The sequence below is a fragment of the Galeopterus variegatus genome, unplaced genomic scaffold (assembly GCF_000696425.1).
Source record: "Galeopterus variegatus unplaced genomic scaffold, G_variegatus-3.0.2 Scaffold9669, whole genome shotgun sequence".
Lineage (NCBI taxonomy): Eukaryota > Metazoa > Chordata > Mammalia > Dermoptera > Cynocephalidae > Galeopterus > Galeopterus variegatus.
Genome location: NW_007735780.1, coordinates 6,628 through 30,879, shown reverse-complemented (window position 1 = coordinate 30,879; position 24,252 = coordinate 6,628). Strand labels below are relative to the sequence as shown.

General features: G+C 38.1%; 2 protein-coding genes and 1 pseudogene across 2 annotated transcripts; 2 read left to right on the top strand and 1 right to left on the bottom strand.

The window, feature by feature from the left end:
- Positions 1 to 242: 242 nt before the first annotated feature.
- GPR15 (G protein-coupled receptor 15) lies at positions 243 to 1,475 on the bottom strand. The gene has a single exon (XM_008593801.1). The coding sequence runs from the start codon at positions 1,352 to 1,354 to the stop codon at positions 269 to 271; it is 1,086 nt and encodes a 361-aa protein (XP_008592023.1). The 5' UTR covers positions 1,355 to 1,475; the 3' UTR covers positions 243 to 268.
- Positions 1,476 to 9,109: 7,634 nt separating this feature from the next.
- LOC103609484 (claudin domain-containing protein 1) lies at positions 9,110 to 15,233 on the top strand. Its single transcript, XM_008593800.1, has 5 exons — positions 9,110 to 9,126; positions 9,358 to 9,667; positions 11,936 to 12,046; positions 13,479 to 13,616; positions 13,790 to 15,233. The coding sequence occupies exons 2-5, from the start codon at positions 9,376 to 9,378 to the stop codon at positions 14,008 to 14,010; spliced, it is 762 nt and encodes a 253-aa protein (XP_008592022.1). The 5' UTR covers positions 9,110 to 9,126; positions 9,358 to 9,375; the 3' UTR covers positions 14,011 to 15,233.
- A 1,176-nt stretch (positions 15,234 to 16,409) lies between these two features.
- On the top strand, positions 16,410 to 21,032 carry LOC103609487 (annotated as a pseudogene).
- Positions 21,033 to 24,252: the final 3,220 nt, after the last annotated feature.

Below are 24,252 nucleotides of genomic sequence, written 5' to 3'. Positions count from 1 at the left end.
CAGGAGCCTTCATCTAAGAGTTCAAGCACAAATGGGAATTATATTATGCCTAGTGGATTTGACTGGCAAGGGTCAAATAAGGCCACTCGACTGAAAAAAACAGCCAACAGCCTAATTTCCACAACACAGAGACATTTCATTCCTGTCTTGAAAAATTAACTCTATGAAGCAATATGAATTCTATCATTAACACTTTTCTTTTTTCTTTGCTGCTGACAAAAATTAACTCCTTAACACACCAACAGAACTTGAAATGTCACAACTCCTTTTAGAGTGACACAGACCTCTTCCTCCTCCTGGAAAAATTCTCTGCATGAATGAAGTTGGAGAGAGTCTTAGTGAGGTGACTATCTGATGTCTCAGTGCTGCTCCCAAAGTCATGGTTCTTCAGGCAAGGGCACAAGCAGCGCACAACAGCCCGGTGGATGTAGCTGTCAAAGATATAGTAAATGAAAGGATTGACACAGCTGTTGGCAAATGCCAAGGGCCCACTCACCTCCATGCCCAGCTGAAGAATGGCTGAGGAAAAATAGAGTTCTTGCTGCAATCCAGAGACAATGGCCAGGAGCTTGAAAGTATTAAAAGGCAGCCAGGAGAAGACAAAGGCTGCCACAACAATGAAGATGATCTTTATGGATTTCCTCAGCTTTTTGTTATGCTTTCCTGACTGTTGGTAATGGGCATACAGCTTCCTTGCAATGCAACAGTAGCAGATCACAATGCTCAGCAAGGGAACAAAAAAGGTGAAAATCAAGATCACCAGGCCCCATGTCAGTTTAGAGGAAGTTGCCCTCTTCTCGGCACAGTATGGTTTGTCATCAATCAACATGAGCTCCCTAGACAGAAGAGTAGGCAATCCCAGCAGGCAGGAGATAAACCAGATGCTGGCACAGACTCCATATGCACAGTCTCTCCTTCTGAATTTCCTGGACACAGCTGGCCACACAATGGCCAGGTAGCGGTCAACACTCATGCAAGTGAGCAAGAAGACGCTGCAGTGCATGTTGACTGAGATCATATAGGAGCTGCCTTTGCACAGGACAGAGCCCGTCCTCCACAGTCCTAAAGATGCTTCTTTATCCACCCAGAGAGGTAACGTGATGAGGAAAATGAAGTCAGAGGCAGCCAGGTTGCTGATAAAGATGTCTATCAATCTTCGGCTGCCTTGTTTGAAATGCAATGCACCCATGAGGACAAGGTTCCCCAGCACTCCAGTCAGGAACACAGTTGTGTAGAAGATGGGAAGGCAGACAGACATGTAAGGAACATGGGAGTGGGTCTTCTTGAAATCAGGAATTGGGTTTGTAGCATAGTAATCGTCCAAATAAACCGAGGTTGCTTCTGGGTCCATCATAAAAGATCAGATGCCAAATCTGGTAAATTTCCTTACCTATGAGGTTTTTGTATGAACTTGAGAAATCTCAAGAGAGCTTGCTTTATATAATAACTGCTTCTTTTTTCTCCCCCTCTCTTTAAAGGTCTTGGACAAACATAGGAACAGAAATCAAAAAATGCAGTTGCTACCAGTCCTCAGAAATGGCCCACAAGGAACACCACCCTGATTGGTGTTGGTTGATTGTGGTTGTGGTTTTCTTATTTGCATTTGCCCATGAAACTGAGGTGCTTTTTGACTTCTTTCTTCAAGATATTTGATTTGTTTCTTTAAGTCTAGAAATTAAGAAATTAATTGGCTTTTTTTCCTCACCTCCTTTAATAGACCTTCTTTACTCTTCTGACTCAGAATTTTTTTGATCTGGCCTCCTGTTTCACGTATAAGATACTGTTTTACTTTCAGAATTGTAAGGTGATGATGATGAGGAAGATACTCTATTTTACATCATTGGTGAAACAAGAAGAAAATTAGTTTTTCATTGCATAAAGAGTGAGTTAAAAGTTTCCCAAATTATACCAGTTTACAACTGTGGCAAATGTGATGATTCCCATTTATTTAGCTCTTTCATTTCATACATAACCAATATGTTTTTTAAAATCGCCTGAGGGCTGCAACCACATCTTGTGATTTTATTATCTCAAATTTTCCAGTGCAACTAACACAGCACCCTGCACACAGTTGATGCTTTGGAAACGTTAATAAGATTTGATTCAGAAATTTCTTATTTTGTGATCCATTACGCTTAGCAGAGACAAATTCATTTCAGTCTAACTGCAGGCATTGTTGTTATTTATAACAACAATGTAGCTTTTAAACACAGGTTTAAAAATCACAGACTCTGCTATTTTTACTTCTTGTTTGCTCTTATAATTTATCCAGTGAAATTCCCTTTTGCTAGAGTTAATTGGATTAGATTTTCTCCCTTCTAGCCCTCAATTATCTTTCGTCAGCTTCTAGATCACTTCTAATCTTCCCTTCATTATGCCATACCTTTGTTGGGTGAATTTTTAGTTTTTGAGCCATGTCTTTTTGTTAAGTACCTTCACAAATCATCAAACTTCATTGTTGGAATCACTGACCTGGCAACATATGTACCTATATTAAGTGATGTCGTAATGGCGCTTCCGTTTTTGGCACAATCAAAACACTTGGGAAACAGGCTAAAACAGAAAGGATTCTATCATATTTTTCTCTCATATGTTTCCTTTTATATTATGAAGACCATAGCAAAATATAACAACATTTGAAACTGACTTCATTGATTTCAAGTCTTTATGGCCAAAGAGGCTCAAGGCTCTCTTGTACTCCCCTCTCTCCTCTCCTTCTCTGCATCTCATTTAATCTCTAAAATTCCAGTTTCAGGTTGATATTACCATTGCATAGAAAAATGTATGCCTGTAGATGAAAATGCAATTGTTAAACATTTGAAGTCCTTTCTGCCAAATTTTTATTTCTTCAGTAATTAGTATATTGAAAAATTTGATCCTGCCTCTTGTACTCCCTCCTTTTCTCTTATAGAAAAATGTATGCCTGTAGATGAAAATGCAATTGTTAAACATTTGAAGTCCTTTCTGCCGAATTTTTATTTCTTCAGTAATTAGTATATTGAAAAATTTGATCCTGCCTCTTGTACTCCCTCCTTTTCTCTTCTCCTCCTGTGTTCTAATGTCACCTCAGTCTCAGGCAAGTGAGTCAAGGACAGTGAAGGAGGAGCAATCTCCTGACCTGGGCAGCCCCAGGAAGTCACTTGGGAGCTGATTTATGGGCCTGGGTCTGCCGCCTCCTGGGTCTTGGATGGTCTGTGCTATTCATTTAATTTAATGGAGGACATAACCTTCACTAAATATAGACTGCAGATCAGAGAAACTAATTAGCAGCTTTGACATTTCTGGGACAGAAATCTTTCCCACTGGGTAAGCCTTAATTATTTAATAAAATTATTCATTTCGTCAAATAGTTTGAAGTAGGGCAACATTTACTTTAAAGGATTAATAGGGTAACATAGAGTATTTAAACACTTCATCTGTGTGTGTGTGTGTTAAAAAACTAATCATATATATACTTTACTTATAACTGTACTTTAATTGTAATAGTAGAATTTTGTACTCTGCAACCAGAAGTTCTTTAGGCATTTGAGAAAATAAGGTTGATTCTGGGCCTGAACTTTCTTTTTTTTTAATCTTTAAATATGTCTGAAGAATTAAACATACAAGGATTTGTATTTTTTTGTTTTTGTTTTTTAAAATACATGACACTTTATTTTATTAAGCACAGACATTGGAATGGAAATCAAGAGTATGAAACATTCTTTGCTAAAATAAATCAGCAATAATTCCCTATTGGTTTAGAGTAGAAATCAAGTTTAGTCTTATAAGGCTGCTCTTGTAACATCTAACAAATTAAAACCAGGTGTAACCTATACCACCAAAGCCTGTTCCTTCCACCAACTTCCTGGTTTTCGTAGCTACTATGTGTGATTCTGATAAGTAGCATAGAACATAAAAGTACTGTAAAATGGAAAATCCCAGTATTGGACAGCTGCTTTAAAAAAAGAGAAAGAAAAGAAAAGACATACCATAAAGCTACAGTATTAGAAAATCTGTGTCAAAAAAAAAAAGAAAAGAAAAGAAAAAGAAAAAAGAAAATCTGTGTCATTGCCGTAAGGATAGACTTATAGATCAATGAAACAGAATAGAGTCCCAAAATAGCTGCATGCACTTATGGTCAATTGATTTGATAAAAGTGCCAAAAAACCTAAATGGGCCCAAACACATTTTGGGCTGGCCAGTTAGCCCAGTTGGTTAGAGCACAGCCTTGTAATACCTACATCATGGGTTTGGATCCCCATCCAGACCAGCCACAAAAAGAAAAAGGAAAAGAGTTCATGCTTACACTGTAGAGGAACACATTTGCCTGTAGACTCATTCTGTAGTCCTTAAGTTTTCTTTCAAGTCTCAAAAGTTGCAGGCCTGCTGATGTAAACTATCTCAAATAAATCTGATATCCTCAGCAAACTACTGAAGCAGTTGTACATAAAGTGTTTCTCTTTATCATGTATAGATACAGTATCATATATAAATCATATGTGGATAAAGTGTTTTGCCACTTTGAAGTATGATATTTAGTGGTAAAATGCTGCTATATGAGAATGCTCATCTTGGATCAACTTTATCTTGGGATCCAATTTGGAAAACAAATTGTTTTAACCAAAAAAGTCACAAATACTGTACCAGGCTTTTAATAACTAAGAGCACAATGCTAGTATAAGACAGAACCCACAATAAAAGCTAGCTAAGTAGAGGACGCCATAGTTCTAGATAAGCTGGGTGCAACAGTCATTTTTAGGACTTTGAATGCTCTTTGAAATAACCACGAAGATACAATAAAAAAATCACATACACATAGATCAAAACTCTAAAGCAACATGGGGATTCCATAAGCATGTAAAAGGGCAGTATAAACAGGGTGATGACAAAAAAAAAAAGATATAAATGGCAGTAACTGAATTACATCATTACATCATATGTGCCACCTCTTAAGAATTTTTTCCAAGAAAAAAAATGCTAAACTTTCCTCTCCCACCCCTGGCAGAAATAATTGCTTCCACCTTAAAATACTTATTCCACTTTTATGGTACCTAAGATAATAAGTATTTTATAAGTTAAAAGTAGATAAAATCATTTCTCATGGTTAGTGGTCTTGGTATTTGACACCCTGAGCTGATCATGAGCAACTTAAAAGTAGACTCCGTTCATCCACTGTCCTCTAGCATATAGCAATTACCCAACTAAAGTCCTTTTTGGACTCTCAAAGCCATTGTTTTGAACCGGTGGATGCCAGACCACATTGCCCACAGTAGAGTCACCTGGGACACCTACTAAACTGTAGATCTCCAAACCTTCTCCTAGATTTACTAAATCAGGATGGTTGGGGAAGAAGTCTAGGACTCTATATTTAATAAGAACCAAAGGTGATTCTTACACGCCTGTTTAGAATTACTGTTCTAATTTACATTAACCAACATTATACGTTACGCTTTGTTGTTATTTTGGCTTTTTTTTTTTTAAGTTTAAAATTTACCTCAAAATTTGAAATTTGTGGAAGTCCTTTAGCCTGAATCTCACAAATTTTTAGAAATTAATTTAGATTACTGGGCCCTAACTAATCCATGTTCCAATTCCTGATATATGTCTATAGCTGGATCAGATGTTGAAGATGAGGAGAGAGTAAGGTTTTGTCCACTGAGACATCTGCTTAAGTGAATCCATTATTATCTATTACATGGCTTTAGCTGTGGCTTGCAGCTTCTTCTTCAAAGGCAGGCTAAAGATTTGCAAGAATAGAGCCACTCAAATTAACTGATCATATTGTTTTCTTATCTCCAATAAAGATTACCTTTTGAAAAGATTTTGTTTCTGAGCCCAAAATTTCATACCTACAGCTCTATACTAATAATTAGAATTATTAGACAATTAGACAAAATCAAGAAAATGTTTCCTTTCATAATTTCTACCTTCCCCATGATAACTGTTCATCTTTGGGACAGCAAGGGCAGTGTTGCTGTGTCTTTTCTAGTGAGGATGCACATAGCCCTCCTCCTTTTCCTTTTCCTTTTTCCACTGGCATTTTCCAACTCTCTCTGCTTCTTGAACATTGCCCAGGCTGGGGGTTTAGAATATGCAAATTTTCCAATGAAATGCTAATGCTGTGTATCTGACAACCATATTTTGTAGTTTACATTATTCTTCTTCCAGTAGAATTACTAATCATAAAATTTTAGAGTTTCACATGGTATTAGAAATCATCAGCACAACAATTTTACTAATAAGGACACTGGGGTCCAGACAGGAGTCATTTACTAAAGACCTATAGTGATGATTTCAAAGTATAGGACAATTTAAATTTAAAATTCTCATCTACATATGGCCCATTCACTATCCTTCAGGAGCATGGACATCCAAACAACTATAGTTTGTTACTCTCTGTTGCACTTGACAGGAATTGCTTAGAGAAAGGAACTATTATAGATGCATTTTTCTATTTGCCATGTCCTTGATTGATTTTTGCCATTGTTTTGTAGTGAATGGGTACAAGGGAATTCAAAGATTGATACATTGTTTTGAGGATGGTTTTCAGTTGGAACCCAGAGCTCACACATATTTCTGTTTTCTTTCTTCCTGAATTCTAAAGTTCATAAGGAAAACAACCAGGACGAAACTAAAGGAGAAAAACATGGGGCCGGCCCGGTGGCGCACTGGATAGTGCGCATTCTATTTGCCATGTCCTTGATTGATTTTTGCCATTGTTTTGTAGTGAATGGGTACAAGGGAATTCAAAGATTGATACATTGTTTTGAGGATGGTTTTCAGTTGGAACCCAGAGCTCACACATATTTCTGTTTTCTTTCTTCCTGAATTCTAAAGTTCATAAGGAAAACAACCAGGACGAAACTAAAGGAGAAAAACATAATGTAGCTATATCTTGGCTTAACATAATTTTTAGTTCCTAACAATATGTTATTAAAAAATAAAGTCATATTTAAGTATATTAGGGAATTTTGTATTGAAGGGAATTCTCATGTGAAGAAACAGAAGCAGAAATTTAGAGCCATTAATTAATTATTTATTTTACCCAATCATACAACAAGCAAGCATAAGTAGAAATCAGAAAACACCAAAGATGCAGAGATAAATAAAAAATATTGTTGTGTGGTTGGTGGAACTGGGTGTGATGAGGCAGTTCAGGTCTTCTGTGCTGACAATGATCAAAACCTCAAACACACAAGCACTTCTGGGTTGACACTAAGTTGGTGCATAAAATGTGGCCTGAGTGTTTTCTAGGCATTCTGCAGACTTGAAGGGTGAAAATATCATCCTCCTTTGCAGATCTCCCCAGAAACACCCACCTCCTGAGTCATGACAACTTGTGTATGAGGTGAATCCAGGCCTAGGAATCTCCAGAGCAGGGCTAAACAAGCAGCCAGAAATGCTGGTCCTGGCAGGTCTTTCCTAGTCATTTGACCATTAGTCCAAAGGACTGTAAACCCAGTAAGTGAGCGGGGATACCTACCTGTGTAAATGACTTATTTCTAGCCTCTAGGGGGAATCAGGGAGCTTTAAAAAGCTGTACTGACCTCACTCAAACATGATAGGCATTCAACAAATAATAATTTAATGATTCTTCACTAAGCCCCCAGTCCTGTGCTGGGTATTTATCACGTGGGGCAGACGCTATTATCAACATCCATATTTTACAACTGAGACTTGAAGAAGGTTAAGTAAATTGTCCAAAGTTACAAAACTAGTATACTCACCCCACTATTTAAGTTTCCCAAGTCAGTTACTCTCTCTGGTTCTCAGTTCCGCTATCTGTAATTCAAGGTTGTTTCTTCTCTCTTCTTCAAATTTCCCTTTTACCTGGGTTTATTGACCATGTGATCTCAGTGCAGCAGTAGATTGCAAAGTAGGTGATTTCTAATTAAGGCTGATGATAAAGACATTTTCTCGTGCATAAATGCTTTCATGAGTCTTATTGTGTATTGGCAATTTGCCTGTGCACCTCCAACACTTTCTTTATTGGTGCCTCTGACAAAATTCTCCTTTGATTAGATGCTATACATGAAAACCCAGAGTCATATTTAAATATTATATTTTGCTATTATTTTATTTATGTACTGGATATGAATATCAGTTCACCAACTCAGATAAAATAAATATAACTATAGATAGAAAAACAGGTATCATGCCTTCAATCTTTCAGGGTGGTAGAAATTTTATATCAGCATAGGGGACCGCGCCAGCCGTCCGCCTTGGGCGAGCCGCCTCTCCCGGTGCCGGGATCTTTTAAGGTCATTTAAAAGCACCAGGATGAAAGATTTTTAAAAAATCTAAATACAAACCTGCTTCTTGAGTTATCGTTAATTATTGTAATTGCTGTGATCTTCCCTGAGTCACTTCCCATATTCCAAACTCACCCAGTTTGCGAGCCTGTTTTCATGCACCTTTGTAAGGTGTTTGGTACAGTCACAGTGGATACTGTACTTGCAGTATTTGACTCAGCGTGATCCGCCTTGAGTCATTTTACTGCGGCCATTTACTACTGCCATTGAGTCCTGTCCACGCCTTGGGAATGTTCATATTTTGCCTAATTTTGGAGTCTTCTATCTGGCTGAGTAGGGATCATTTAGTTTTTGTGGACCTATGTTGCACTTTAGGATTTAGGGGAGAGCAGAGTTGCAGTAGAGGAGGTTCAGAAGTGTGAGGAATGGGGGGAGGAGATAGGAGTGAAGACCTTGGTAGCGTAAAGAAGCTTGTCTTAGCTTTAATGGATTAGGGGGAGATTGATATCTAGCAGTATTATATGTTGTTCTCTTTGCTGTTCCATATGCCTAGAGCAACCTTTCCCTCGGGGTTATGAAACACCTTCAGCTCTGTCTTCCTTATAGCTCCTGACTCTTATTCTTGTTTTAGGAGGCTTCCCTCTTCAGAGGAAACTGGGAAGAGCCGATTTCCACTCCTTTCTTTTTCCTATGCCTTTTTCACACACTCAAACTTAATGCTCTGCAGCTCGTGTAAAAATTCAGTCTGTAATTAAAAATGTGTGCACGGTACACTGCTGATCATGGGCACGTCTGTTGTTTGTATCTGTAATGTGTCTGTCCATTTCAGTGTTGTCTGTTTTAGTATGCAGGTGATAGACTAGAGAACAAGACCTCTGTCTCCGTAGCATCCTGGGTATGTGAGCATTCAATAAGTACTTTCGTGAGAATAAGTTTCATTTTAAATTTAATTAAGAACATGCTTGCTTTTTCTTTTTTTTAAATTTCTTAATGATTCTATATTACTTTTAAAAACCAAGGGATTGGGAATAGCGTAAAGGGTGATTTTGAGATAATTCTTTTCAAAATAATCTTTCTTATTTGTTCTTGAAGTCTAACTCTTCTTCTTTCTTCAATTTTTAAACAGAGCAGTCTGAATGCCAGAATGGATAACCGTTTTGCTACAGCATTTGTAATTGCTTGTGTGCTTAGCCTCATTTCCACCATCTACATGGCTGCCTCAATTGGTACAGACTTCTGGTATGAATATCGAAGTCCAGTTCAAGAAAATTCCAGCGATTTGAACAAAAGCATGTGGGAAGACTTCATTAGTGAAGAGGCAGATGAAAAGACTTATAATGATGCACTTTTCCGATATAATGGGACAGTAGGATTGTGGAGACGGTGTATCACCATACCCAAAAACACACATTGGTATAGCCCACCAGAAAGGACAGGTATTCCTCTTGTTTTAACTTCTCTTTCCTTTACCTACTCAGTAATAGACAATGTAGCCTGATGATTGCCCTGTTATGTGTAAGCAGGTTTATGGGTTCTCTCCCTCCCCAAAGAAATAAATCTTATATGTCTCTTCTCTTCCCATCACCTTCTCTCCCCAACTTCTATGGCTTGCCATGATGCTCATTAATATTGGTTGAATGAATAACTGTCCTTGTTTTGGGAAAGCCCTTGAAAGTGTTTGTACTTATTTACTCACTGATGAAAATACTTTTTTATTAATCTCACACATGTCATGAGGAAATAATTGGAAAAGTACATTGGAAGACTAAATATCTGGTAACTAATAAAAGGACTAGTATCTGAAATCAAGTCAATAAATGTAATTGATTGTCCTTTTATGGGTCAGCTGTATTATAGTAGGTATCTATCATTTGCCCCTTATATCTTACAGGATGTAATTCGACCAACTCTACTTTTAAATCTGTGTCTATTTGAGATTATTTTACAACAGTTTTGATATAGAGTTTGTAGGTTAATACATTTGTATTACAGAAGTAAACAATTTAAGTTGTTTTTCAGGTTTTTTGCAAGCATTCTTATTTAACACGTAAAGATTTTAATTTCCAGTTATTAAATTAGAAGTTTTAGAGCTCTGTGTAAGGAAGAACTTTACAGTTCATTTTCATTTATAACTACTTCTGTTGGCCTCTTAGTGGGGAAGCGTTATATTTAAATCATAGCAGAACAAACTTGACTTACCATATATCAACAAATATTTATTGCATGCCTCCATGTTCCAGGGCCTCATAGCTTAGAAAACATCAGGAAAGAAAACAAATAAAAATCCTTACTCCTGGGGAACTAGCATTCTAATAAAGGGTGATGGGCAATAAACAGAATAAGTATTGCAGTATAAAGTATAAAAAGTAAGTACAAAACAATATAAAATAATTATACAGAATGTTAGAAGATGACACATGCTGTGGAAAAATAGAGCAAAATAAAGGGGACTTGGTAATATGTGGGAAAGGGAATATTGGTGGGCATGGGTTACGATTTTCAAGGGAATAGTCAGGATAGGCCTCATTGAGAAGACACCACGTGAGTAAAGACTTGATGTAGATAAACACTAGATAAAGGCCATATGAGCTATTTGGGTTTGGGAGGGATATTATTTAGGTTGGAAGGAACAGCTATGGCCAAGGTTCTGTGAGGAATATGCCTGAAATATTCAAGGACCAGCAAGGAAGCCACTGGACTGGAATGGATGAATACAGTGGGGAGTTGGGTATGCCGTCAAACTCTGGGGTTGGGAATACTGTCTAGTTATAGTGAGGACATCTCTAGGCATGGTGAGGACTTTGGTTTTTACTCTGAGTACAGTGGAGTGTCATTGTGGGGCTTTAAGCAGTGGAGAGACATGATCTGGTCACGCTGGCTGATGTGAGAACAGACTGGTAGCAAGCAAGAGTGGAAACTAGGAGACTGGTTAGGAGGCTACTGCAGTAATTCAGTTGATTTGAGAGTTGATTATGAACCGCAGCAATGTTGATAGGCCACACAGGTCTCACTAATGCCCAGTGGCTGAAGACATTGCCGGGGGAAGAAAAAAAAAAGGAGCAGTAAAACAGAATAGAAATGTAAGAAAACTAGGAAGAAGAGAAAGAGGATAAAGACTCACATAGGAACTTTGATCTCCCCCAAACCTGCTCTACAAGCCATCATCCCCTTCTCAGGGAATGGCAGTTCTACCCTTCTAGTTACTCAGACCAGAAACTTGAGAGTTATTCGGGTTCATATACACTGCATCATGAAATCCGAGAGGTTTTTCATTTGAAATACATCCAGAATCCAGCTGCTGCTAAGTGCTACCACCCTGGTCTGAGTCACAATCATCTCTCACCTGAATTACTGCAGTAGCTTCCTAACCAGTCTCCCAGCTTCCACCCTTGCCTGATGTCTGTCTGTTTTCACATCAGCTAGGATGACCAGATGATGTCTCCCCACTGGTTAAAGCCCTCCAATGGCTCTCCACTATACTCAGAGTAAAAGCTGAAGTCCTCGCCATGCCTAGACAGTGCATAATTTGCCCACTCCCGACCTCAGAGTTTGACAGCATACCCAGCTCCCTCTCTCTCCCAAAGAAGTTGCCTACCTCTGGGAACATCTTTCTACATCAATTTTTACTTCAGAGAATGATTACTGAAAGATTATTGTTAAATGTTTATAATTAAAACAACAAGCAATCATTGTTCTTGTTCCAGAGTCATTTGATGTGGTTACAAAATGCATGAGTTTCACACTAAATGAGCAGTTCATGGAGAAATTTGTTGATCCCGGAAACCACAATAGTGGAATTGATCTACTTCGGACCTGTGAGTACTTTGATCTCAGCAGTACAATTGGAGGAAAAAAGGAAATAATTTTATTTGTGTTTTGTTGAACTCTCTTTTTGGAAGAAGATGAGTTAGTAGATAGTGTCAACTTGAAATAAGATCTCTAACAGTTATTTTTACAAACTCTGTTCTATCGATAACTTATTTTGGAGGGTAGATAAGTACTTATTAAGTTTTAAGTGATTTGAAGTTGAGGGAGGCAGCTAATACATTGGATGATGGACTCTAGACCTCCAAAAGATGTTATTAATGGGCCCATTTACTTAAGAGGAAAATTAGTAGGGATAAGTAATAAATTCCTGTATTTGAGTTAAACACTTCTACTGCCTGAGTTTGGATAGGCATATGTGAGAAAAGTTGACTTCATGCTCTAAAGTGAGTCACTGAGTTTCAGGCCTGCCAAAAGTGTTAATCCCATCTTAGGTGGTAGTAACAAAAGTTTAGATGTCAAAAGAAGGAAAGAAAGAAAAGTATTTATTAGGAACATTCTATCTGTGAAATATTGCCTTCAGATTTGAGCCTCAGTTTTCAGAGATACACCTACTGGAGCCTGCCTGGAAGAATGACCATGTTATGAGGGAAACATTGAATAAACTGAAGGTGTTAGATTTGCAATGAGAATGCATAGGAAAAAGTTTATTACTAGCAGCCTTTGAAGGGAAGTTAGAAAAAAGATTCATGAAGTTCCAGAAGGTAAAACCAGTACCAAAAGGTAGAATTTGGTTAAGATTGATATTAATACATTGCTAATAATTATCTAGAAATGGAATGGGATGCTTTGTAAGGTCGTCAGTGTTCTTCCCATGTTGGCGAGGGAATTTATGATAACCGAAACTGCCATTTATTGAGTACCTGGTATATTCCAGATTCTCTGCTTTGTTCTTTATGTATATTCTTTTAACAGCCCTGCAAGACAGGTCATTTATAATCACCATTCATTTACTTATTATTACTACCTTTAAATCCTGTAAGGACTTTAGATCCTGTAAGGATATTGTTTGTATGTAGAGCCAGACTTTTTCTCTTCAAATCCTGGCTGTACCACTTAATTATGCTACTTTGTACAAGTTATTTATGCCTCTTGCCTCAGTTTCATCAATTATAAGATGGACATAATAGTAGTACCTACTTTCTAGGGTTGTTGGGAGGATTAACACAGAGAATAAACATTGCATGGCACATAATAAGACTACAGTAATTGTTACCTGTTATTATCCTTTTACTTTTATCAGAACAAATTTAGCATCTTTTTGAACTATGTGTTTTAGAAAAAGAGGCATCAATATTAAAATACTTATCTCTCTCCTTTTGCAAAAAGACCTAATTAGAATATGAAAGAAATTGCCATTGTGGAAAATGGCCTGAAATCACGGTAACATTTCTATTCTGTCTCTCTCTTTTTAAAAATCAGATCTTTGGCGTTGCCAGTTCCTTTTACCTTTTGTTAGTCTAGGTTTGATGTGCTTTGGGGCTTTGATTGGACTTTGTGCTTGTATCTGCCGAAGCTTGTATCCCACCATTGCCACGGGCGTTCTCCATCTCCTTGCAGGTGGGTCTTACCATTATCCTTACCTTTTAGCTTCTTCCTGTCTCATTGGGGATCAAAGAGTTAATTCTTAACATTCACAGATTACTTCCCTGTCATGTTGACTGAAAAGCTCTTTACTGTGCTCTTACCTAGACATGTTTTGTTTTGTTTTCTAAATTCCCCCCCCTCCCAAGGTCTGTGTACACTGGGTTCAGTAAGTTGTTATGTTGCTGGAATTGAACTACTCCACCAGAAACTAGAGCTGCCTGAGAATGTGTCCGGTGAATTTGGATGGTCCTTCTGCCTGGCTTGCGTCTCAGCTCCCCTGCAGTTCATGGCTTCTGCGCTCTTCATTTGGGCTGCTCACACCAACCGGAAAGAGTACACCTTAATGAAGGCATATCGTGTGGCATGAGCAGGAAGCTGCCTGCTTTACAATTGCCATTTTTATGATTTTTTAATATTAATATTTTCACTTGCTTCCTTCCCATTTGCTTTCAATTTTTGTTTTTTTTTTTCGTGGAGATATCATTTTATTTTGAAAATCCATTTTATTTATACACTCATACCACTAAATCCACACTTAATACCACTAAAATTGATGTGGTTTACTCTGAGTGATTATATCTTTCTAATCTAGATTCAGAGTCCAGAAAGAAAGAAAAGGATAGAGAGTTGGCAGAAATTTGTGAAAGAAAATTGGCAGTAGAAAATTGACCCAAAACAAGTTCCACTAGTATCTGTTAAACTTTTCAGTAAAAGTAAAGCAACTGTATCTGTTCAACTAGAAAATATTTAGTTTCTTTTGGGAAACCTGTTATCATTGTCAAAACTTCATGTTCACTTTGCTGTTGTAGGTAGCCAGTCAGCTAGCAGTATTAGTGCTATTTTCAAAGATTTAACCTCTATAAATTGGGATATTATCTAAGATCCTTTCCTTAAACATTGGCACATAGCTTCAGCTGAGGTGAAATATGGCAGCTCTTTATATCTACACTGTGTCTGTCTACAAGAAAAACAGTGAAAAATAGTGTTTACTTGAAATTTTAACGTTGTAACTGCAGGAATTCCAGTTCAACCAGACAAGAGGGTTAATCTTATTTTATTATTTTCCTTTTTTTTTTTTAAAACTCAATAGGATTTTTAGTACTACCAAATCAATTTGGGTTTGCGCTCTTTCCCTCTTTACACACCAGGCTTATTAAAATAGTGCTTTCTTTTTAATATTACATTAGGGTTACAGAGTAAAATTCCCCAATTGCTATCTCTTTATTCCAGCTAAATACTATAAAGAAGGTTTCACCATCATAACCCTCCAGAGCTGGGAAAACCACCACAAGATCTAAAGCTTTGGCTGTCCATTAATCTCCAACTATGGTCTTTATTTCTTGTGGTGAAATGATGTGCCTTTCCTTGCCTAAATCCCTTCCAGGTGTGTATCAACAACATTATTTAATGTCTTCTAATTCAGTCATTTTTTTTATAAATATGTCTTTAAACATTGAGCTTTAAAAAATCTTATTTATTTATTCCATTACTGTAGCAATTGACAGATTTTAAAAAAATGTAACAGTAATTTCTTACCATATCCTAAGTCTGTCTTTTTTAAAAAATAAAAATGAGAAGAGACTCAAAGAATTGTGTATAATGTCTCAATTAATTTAAATATCAATACCTAGGACAAAAAACTAGAGTATTCAGAATGGGAATCTCTGTGATTCTCTGTGGAAAATGCATTGTTGCTCTACAGGTCTGTGTGTCCTGTGTTTGGGTCTCTTTTATCTTCCAGAAAGTGTGGGAACCCCTTTCTCTTATTAGAAAATAAGAGAATCTTTATCTTTTTGAAACATGTTTTCAAACTAGTTTTGTGTTCTCCACGTCATACCTAATGTGACTAGTTTACTATAAAGTCATTTAATGGCCATGGATGTGTGTGTCTTATATTAAAGATATAATCAAGTCAGCTTCTGACCTACAACAAAGTCAGCATTACTCTGTAGCCAGTTATTGCCTGTGAAATGGCTGGTTACTAAGGTTTCTACCTATTCTTTTTTTTTTAATTTAATTTTTTTTATTTTAAAATTTAATTGTACATGTTTGTGGAGTCCAGTGTGTTGTTTCAATACAAGCATATTACCAGCTCTTAACTCTTGAAACTTCATTGCTCTTCATCACCTGCTGTGGAAGGTGGACAGGAGAGAAGCTAAGTGAACAAGCACAACACACTTTTGGGAATGGGATTTAAAAATTATTGTCAGCATGACATTTTTGAATTAGGAAGTTATTTTAAACTGCCCCTGCCTCTTATTACCCCCAGAGTTACCTGTGACTTAATTTATGCCAGTCTTTAAAGTGCAGCGTGGAAACTGAGTCAGAATTGCGCTTTTCAGTTACAGCCTCATCAACAGTATTTATAAGTATGGAAAGCTAGCACCATAACCCCTGGTGCTGAGTATGTGTTACAGTTGGTATTTTTAGCATGTTGCATAGTAGCTGAGGTCATCCTCTGCAAAAACTTTTTTCTTTGGAATATATGGAGCTATGTTGTTTCATTTAATGTGAAAATTACAGTTTTGTTTTTTTTTTACCTGTCTCATTCTAATTGGGTTAAACCATGAAATTGATGATATCAGACCATTTTGATCAACCTAATACATAAAATCACTGGCAAGATAAATACTATTAATCTCTTTCCATTTAATCTTTGAAAGCAACCCCCAAAGTAAAAAATTTAATTTTCAGATTTTTCAGAACATGACTTTTATGGCACCTTAAGAAATGTGTTTTAAGACTTCATGGTTTCTAATTAACTAAATGTCGTGGATGAGTATCTTCTATGTGCTTTTTAGGTAAAGACTCATTTTAAAAATGTTAAAGCTAAACATAAAAATGAGATGGTACAGTAAAACAGGCAGAATAATTCTAGAAGAATTTATTTGTTCAGATAACACTTAAGTGTTCCTACTAACTATATCATTATGCACGAGGGTCTCAATTTAACAATCTGATGATAATGTGTTAAAATTTTATCTGCTCTAAGTATTGGGTGTGTGTACTATTGGGGGGAGGATAGAGTCCCTTAGTCACAAGAAGAATGAGATGACCATACAACAAGTCCATTTACAATTTGATTGTTTTTCCATTCCAGAAACATCACCAAATTGCAGACTAGCACTGTCAAAACTTATAGGTCCAGTCCTGTTCAGTTGACTAAAATACATAGGCCTTTTAGTACTGAGCCCTCATATAAGCTTTAACCCAAAATGAAAACAACCTGTTGAGTTAACCTGATTTTGCTGATTGCAATGCTTCCCAGAGTTTCTTAGCAGCTAACAGCAGCTAATAGGTGCTGCTCTGAAGATGCAGATTATTTCATAAGCTCAGTGCAGCTCTATCCTGACACAGATGGGTGGAGTCTTTTATCCTCCTTTTCTCATAAGGGAATAATGATTCATACATTGAAAAGAAAGTAATAAAACAAGGAACTACATCTATGTATATGTCTCTTTCTATTGCTCATCAGGTGTTCTGATACTCCATTGTAATGAGATGCATTTTTCCCTAGGGTCAAATTATAGATATCTGCCAATTCATTATGTGGAAATCCTAAATTGCAAAAAAAACTGAAAGTTATTATTTGCCCTATAGAAGTTACCAAAGAGTTATTAAATTCTCTTCAGTGCCAGAGTTTTTATTATTAGCAAAATTAATAGATTATTTGACTTATAAACATTTATATACTTTCAGCAAACATGTAAAAGTTTGCAAGGTCCAGTTTATATTACTTTCCATCTACCTTTGCAGAGGTTTAGAAATGTGAAATAGAATTCTGTTTTGTCTTTGCCTTTTAAAATATCTGAGTTACTAGGTAATGCATCATCGTTTATCTACTGATTATTCACTGTTAGTGTCTCAGGATGTGAACTTTACCTCACCTGTCCTAAAGCCTTTCAATCCCTTGTATTCTTCTAGCCTTCTCATTTTTCTTTAGTTAGCTTGTGCTGTCATCGTATGTTCACAAGCATCTTTGATTTTCTTGCATGGCACCTTCCTTCACAACCCTTAGCCTTATCTTCATAGACCGTGCTGTTCAATTTTCTTAATCTCAAGATTCTAGGGATGGCTGTTCAGAAATATAAAGTTGATTCTATACAAAATTGTGCTGTCTTTTAACTGCTTGATAACATAACCATCTCTGTTGATTTATTACTCCTTACTGCACATTTTCCAAATCTCTACAAAAGTTACTTGTTGGAAATTCTTATTCTTTCTCCTCAACTTCCATGGAAGGAATTTATGTTCTCTTTGAGAAGGGAATATTGGAATGAACTCTTCCCATATCTCCAGCCCATAATTGCCCCTCCCTATAGAAGAAGGGATGTATTATATAATTGGAGAGATTGTTGGGATGCACAGGAGCAGCATGGTGTTTAGTGGTGAAGTTTCCAGCTTGGGAGACAATCCTAAATCTGTAATCCCAGGCTTGTCTCTTTGCCTTTCCAAGCCCCCCTTTTCCCAGCAATTATTGTGAAATGCTACGATCATCATATCTACTTCATAGAGTTGGGATGAGGAATATGTAGATTGCTCAGCATAAAGTAGTCACTCAAAAAATGCTAGTTCTGACTTGGCTGTATTGTAAGGGGATGGGGTTGTGAACCCCAGAAAGTGGTGGTTCTCAGCCTATGCAGTGTGTGAGAATTACCCAGAGAACTTTTAAAAATATTCATGTCCCAGAGAATCTGATTTAGTTGGTTTGGGATGTGGTCAGGTCAATTCAATTTTTTAAAACTTTTCTAAGTGATTCCAGTGGGCAGCTATGTTTGAAAGCTAAGGTTAACAGCTGTGTTTGAAAGCTAGCAAAGACAGAAATAGGATTCTTTTTCCTAGGCAGATGGTTAGAGACAGTGGACTGTGTAGTAAACAGACCTGGCACAGTGCCTGCCTTCTAGAAGCCACTTCCCTCCTGTGCTTTCTAGCACTGTCTTCTGCTGACTACTGGTTCTTTGAGACAGGTTCTAATCTATCACATCACAGCTGGCTGGAGATACGTTAGTGTCTGGTCCTCAGTTTAGATTTGACAGGAGGTAATAGGAAGCATCAGTTGTTTTGGCTTCAGTTCCAAATTACCTTCTCTAATTCAGTACTTTCAGGGACATTTTAGTATGAGGTGATTAGGCCTCCATAAAGAAAGTGAATATAATGATCTCAGTCTGCTTATCAGTTCACTGTATTCATACTCTAAGTTAGAATCAGGAAGGAAAGAGGTATGAGTGATTGACGTTAGCCTCTACACACGCCATAAATTCTTGAGAATAGACGCAAGATGGCATTATCTATAAAATAGTATCTGCCTCAGTTGGTTATTGTGAGGGTTAAATAAGAAGATATACATGTAATTAACCTGATTCTATTGTACACAGGTATTTATATTTATATTCAACTCTATACCCCATGAATGTGTATAATCAATTATGTTTCATTAAAAAAAAAAGGCATGTAAGTGAGTAACAGATTCTGAAACAGAAGAGCTCAGTAAATGTTAGGGCTTATTATTATCTGGAGGCCGATTCAGCACATGTGGAGGAGGCAGCCTTTGCCTGGACTGTGTGGTCAGGTTCTGGTGCATGTGGGATGCTGAGCTGTTGGGGTTTACCTTGTGGCTGCCCTCTAGCAGGGATTAGAGGTGGGATGGTGTTACATAATTGGGGAGAGTCTTTGGTTTCCAGTTAAGGTTCATTTCAAAAAAGGCAGAGCTTCATTACATGAGCTTTTTAAATGTTTATGTGTCTCAAGGTGGAACTATTTTTGCTTTTAAAACTTACATTTTTATCCTTTTTCTCAAATAGGACTGCACTAGTGTGGGACTTTTGGCCTTTCAGTGATTTTGCTAATCATCAGTTGGTGAATCGAGATTAGCTACATCAAAAATCTGTCTGTCTTAGAGCCTATTATGCTGCTATAAAACTGAATACCTGAGACTGGGTAATTTATAAAGAACAGAGGTTTATTTCTTACAGTTCTGGAGGCTGGGAAGTGCAAGAACAAGGCACCAGCAGGTTTGGTATCTTGTGAGGGCCTTGTCTCTGCTGCCAAGATGGTGCCTTGAATGCTGCATCCTTCAGAGGGGAGGGACACTGTTCCTCACATGGTGGAAGAGCAGAAGGACAGAGGGCGAAAGAGATCACAAGGGGGCCAAAGTCACCCTTTTATAATGGCACTGATCTCACCTATGAGGGTAGAGCCCTCATGACTTAATCACTTCTACAATGTTCCACCTCTTAATATTATTACAATGGTAATTAAATTTCAGCATGAGTTTTGGAGGAGACAAACATTCAGACAGTTGCACTATCTTTATCTTTAGGCAGCTGGAAGAACTTGGATTCCTGTGACTTGTTCACAGGCTCCTAAAATTAGCTACTATGGAATCCAATTTGATTTGGATGATTCATTTTAAGTTCTGACGGTGGCAGTGAATTTCAGGGGCTCCACCATACGTCCAACTGCTGAGTTATGGTGGGTATTTTTCATGAGCACTTAACAAGATGCCAAGTGGCGCCAGACTAACAGGCAGCAGCTGGAACAGCCTTCACCCTCACCCTTGCCTGTCTGCCCTCCACTTACCCTGGAGTCTCTTTCCCCTTTCCTTCTCCTACCTCTTCCACACCACACACTCTTCCTCCTCCACCCACCTGCAGGGGGTCCCCTCATCCTCCAGCCTGCCCCTATTGTTCTGCCTGGGCCTCCCGACTACCCCTTCCTGCCTGCTCCCCTTTCCCCTGTTGCCTCGCACCTGTGGTTTTTGGCTTTCACCCCCACCAGTGACCAATGACTTGACTACTTAGAGTCCAGCTCCCCAGAACACTGCTCAACAGGGACACCGCTGTAATTAAAGGTGGATTAAATGTCACTCTCACTATCTGGCTACTTATGCATGAAAAGGAAGCTAGCAGTATTATGGAAATGAAAGGAATATCAGGTAAGAAGATGCACAAGGAGAGTGGTGCACATAACATCTCAGAAGAGAATTGTCCTGAGAGAATTATCATTTTGGCAGGACCCACTAATGCCATCTTCAAAGCCTTTGCTGTGATCACTGACAAACTGGAAGAGGACATCAACAGCTCAATGACCAATAGCATAGTTGCTGGGAGACCCCTCAGTCACCCTGAGGCTGGTGGTCCCTGTTAGTGTGGCTCTGTTAATGGAAAAGGTTGCAAGATCAAGGAAATACCAAGGGAATACAGGGGCTTAGGTCCAGGTGGCAGGAGATATGCTACCCAATTCAACTGAGCAGGCCATCAGTCACTGTTGCAATCACAATCCATTACTGAGTGTCAAACAGATCTGTGTGGTCATGTTGGAGTCTCCACGAAGGGCGTGACCATCCGTATCAGCCCAGGCTGTCCAGTTCTCTGGTCATCTTTGCAGATAGTGAGGACAGGGACAGCACAGACAGCAACAGTGAAAGCTTTCTCCACATCTCCCTGTCCATGTGCCTCAACCCTGACCTGGAGGGACCACCTCTAGAGGACCATACAAGGATGATATGCCATTCACGGCCAGATTTGACCAAGCCGCACCAGTTGGAATACAAGTCTCATTTTCACATGATGCATAGGAACACCTGATTCAGTGCTGGTTTGGATACATCTGCTTAGACTGTTTCTCTTGGATTCACTATTTCAAACAATTTGATTTGCTACGTAATCTGGTGTCAAGGTGCCAAAATCACTGAGACCTGGCAGATCAAAACCGTGAACCCAGTGGAAGGATCTAACTGATAGGTTACCATCACTGGATCTGCTGCCAGTGCTCAATGTCTTTTTCCCCCTTCAACAACATATTTTTCATTTTTTTTTATTGAAACAGAATTGATTGTACGTATCTGTGGGGTACAGCATTGAATATCAATACCTGCATGCAATATGTGATGCTCAAATCAGGATAATTAGTATATTCAATAGTAATCAATGTCAGGCTTTCCTGGGAGGCCTGTGGAGCAGCTAGAACGATGCAGATTCATCCCTAATCCATTTCTGCTCTTCACCACCACCCATGATCCATCTGTGTAGCTTCCAAAAAGACAGTGATTCTAGGTTTTAAATAGTTTGTAAATTTTCAGTTTTTACACACATTATCATCCACTCATGATTTTTTAATAAATGGGTTTTAATTCCTTTCTCTGTTCAGCTCTTAATGCTGAGATTCATAATTAGTTTTAAAAGCATCTCGCTGGCTTCTTTGTTGTTGTTGTTGTTCTTTGTTTTCGGCTCATGAATTTTTCTGTCTGTCATAGAAATGAAAGAATGGAATATTAATACATTTCTATTTAGTTCTGTAGTGTCAGAAATATTTCAAAAAAAATTAAAGGATGGGCTGAGGGGAAAAAAATTCCCAAGTGGCACTTTTTTTGTTGCCCTGGATTCAAAGCAGAATTCAAAGATATGAAAGATAAATTATCTAAAAAAATTCTGGAGAGAGTTCAGACGCTTGGTTTCTTCCTCACTCCCCCTCTGGGACTTACTGAGAGGCAGCAGAACCCAATTTAATATTCTAATCATCCAACCATCACCCCAGGCAGTGCCCCCTCCTCCTACACCTCCCCCACAACCCCCCACTCCAACTATTTGAAGTAACGAGATGACTGGAGTAAGGAAAGGGAGGGAAAGGCCTTGAGTCTGAGTGGAGGGTGCTCTGGCCTCTCCCTCTCCACCACAGAAGAGTAGGTGTGAACTCCCTCCTACTTGCTAAATACCATTCTAGGTGAATGAGTAGAGCTCCTCTAGTTATTTCCTGACTTTAACATCTATAGAACTACTTTGGATTTAAACACATCTGCTTGTAATGCCGGCTCTTCCTTTTACTGGTTGAAAAATTTTGGGCAAGCTCTGTCATTCTTTAGGTCCTGGTAGGGTAATAATGTCTACTTTTTATGTTCATTGTGAGGCTTAAATAAAATAATACATGTAACGAGCTTAGCACCGTGTCTGGCATACTGTAAGCTTTCAGTAAATGTGACCATTATTAATCTGCAGATGATTTCAAATCCCCAGCCCTGCTTTCTCTCCTAAACTCCAAGTCCAAACCTGCTTTCAAATCAGCTCCATTTGAGTATTTACATGATACCTAAAACTCATGTCCAAATTCAAACTCATCTTTCTTCTCATAACTTTTTCAATTCCTATTTGTTTTACATGTTTCCTCATAACCTAGACTTTTAATGTTGACCTCATCTTTGACTCCTCCTGCTCCGTTGTCTTCTATATCCAGTAACCAAGGCTTTTTGATTCTACTCCAATGATGTTTATCTCCCTGAAACTCTTCTGTCTAGGCACCCTGGTCAGATCCCCACCTGGATGATGACAGCAGCCTCTCTGCTGATTTCCTTTCCATAAGCTCTCTCTCCTGTAATCCATTTCTTCACATCCTGCCAGTCTAATTTGTTAAACCATAGATTTGATCACATGAACCTTTTACCCAAAAACCTTCAAAGACTCTCCATTGCTTACTGAAGCAATCTAGAATAAAGTCTAGATGTCATCTAACATTGAAGCTGAAACATTGTTTAGCTTTATCTTTGCAACATTTTCTCCTGTTCCTTTCCTTATAATTTAGTCACACTCACTGTTACTTGTACCCAGTTTGGACTTTCTTATATTCATGATTTGTCTTGTTTTTATTTCTGGAATTCTGTTCTCTGCATATTCAAAGCCTGTCTATACTACTTCAATGAAATTCCAGTTTCAAAAGTTGTGACCACTTCCTTACCAAATAGAATAACGTAAGGTTCATCTCAAATACCTTGCTATTCTGGAGCCCTATAGCATGCCAAGTAACGACTTTTGTGGCTTTTGCCACTTTTTACTTTGTACAACAGTAATTATTGTGCCTGTCATCTTCCCCACAAGAACTTATTTAACCTTCATATCCCCCTAACATCTCCCACATTGCCTTGCAAAAAATAGTAAATGAGAGAATTGTCAGAGTTATAATCCTTGAAATCATTAGAAAGCCCCATTGTAGAGTATTTCATGATACTAAATTATTTAGGAAAGACTTAGAATTAATAGACAAGAGTTCAAGTTTAACACTTTGGAGAGAAAACTATGCAATGAGACCTTCAAGATAACTTTGAGATTTACAGATACTACCTCCCCTGCCCGCCTCCCCCCCCGCAGCTAGAAAAGGATGTGGGTTTGTTTTTTTGTCAACTGTGATACACAAAAGTGATTAACATAATCACTTAGGCTTTTGTGATTTTTGCAAGTCATGTGAAGCATTTGCGCTAGAAAATGTTTAAAGTTTTTGTTGGCTGGATTAGAAGATAAAAATTTATAACTAAATATGAAACAGTTGGGGAAGTTTGATGAAGTCAATGTGTCTTCATCTATATTTAAACTATGGAGTAATATTCTATGATAAAATCAGGGCATCGTTAGATGAAGTTAAAAGTTTAATAGTTAGGGCCGAGCCCGTGGTGCACTTGGGAGAGTGTGGCACTGGGAACGCAGCAGCGTTCCGGCCGCGGGTTCGGATCCTATGTAGGGATGACTGGTGCACTCACAGCGCTCACTGGCTGAGCATGGTGCGGCCAGTCTCAAAAAGGACAAAAAAAAAAGTTTAATAGTTAAATGGAAGGGAGTGTGAGTAC

What these genes read in the sequence shown, in the direction of transcription:
- GPR15 (XM_008593801.1), bottom strand. Translation starts at nt 1,354, where the DNA reads ATGATGGACCCAGAAGCAACCTCGGTTTATTTGGACGATTACTATGCT.
- LOC103609484 (XM_008593800.1), top strand. Translation starts at nt 9,376, where the DNA reads ATGGATAACCGTTTTGCTACAGCATTTGTAATTGCTTGTGTGCTTAGC. An exon ending in TAGCCCACCAGAAAGGACAG is followed by an intron (nt 9,668 to 11,935) that starts GTATTCCTCTTG and finishes TTCTTGTTCCAG; the next exon opens with AGTCATTTGATGTGGTTACA. An exon ending in AATTGATCTACTTCGGACCT is followed by an intron (nt 12,047 to 13,478) that starts GTGAGTACTTTG and finishes TTTAAAAATCAG; the next exon opens with ATCTTTGGCGTTGCCAGTTC.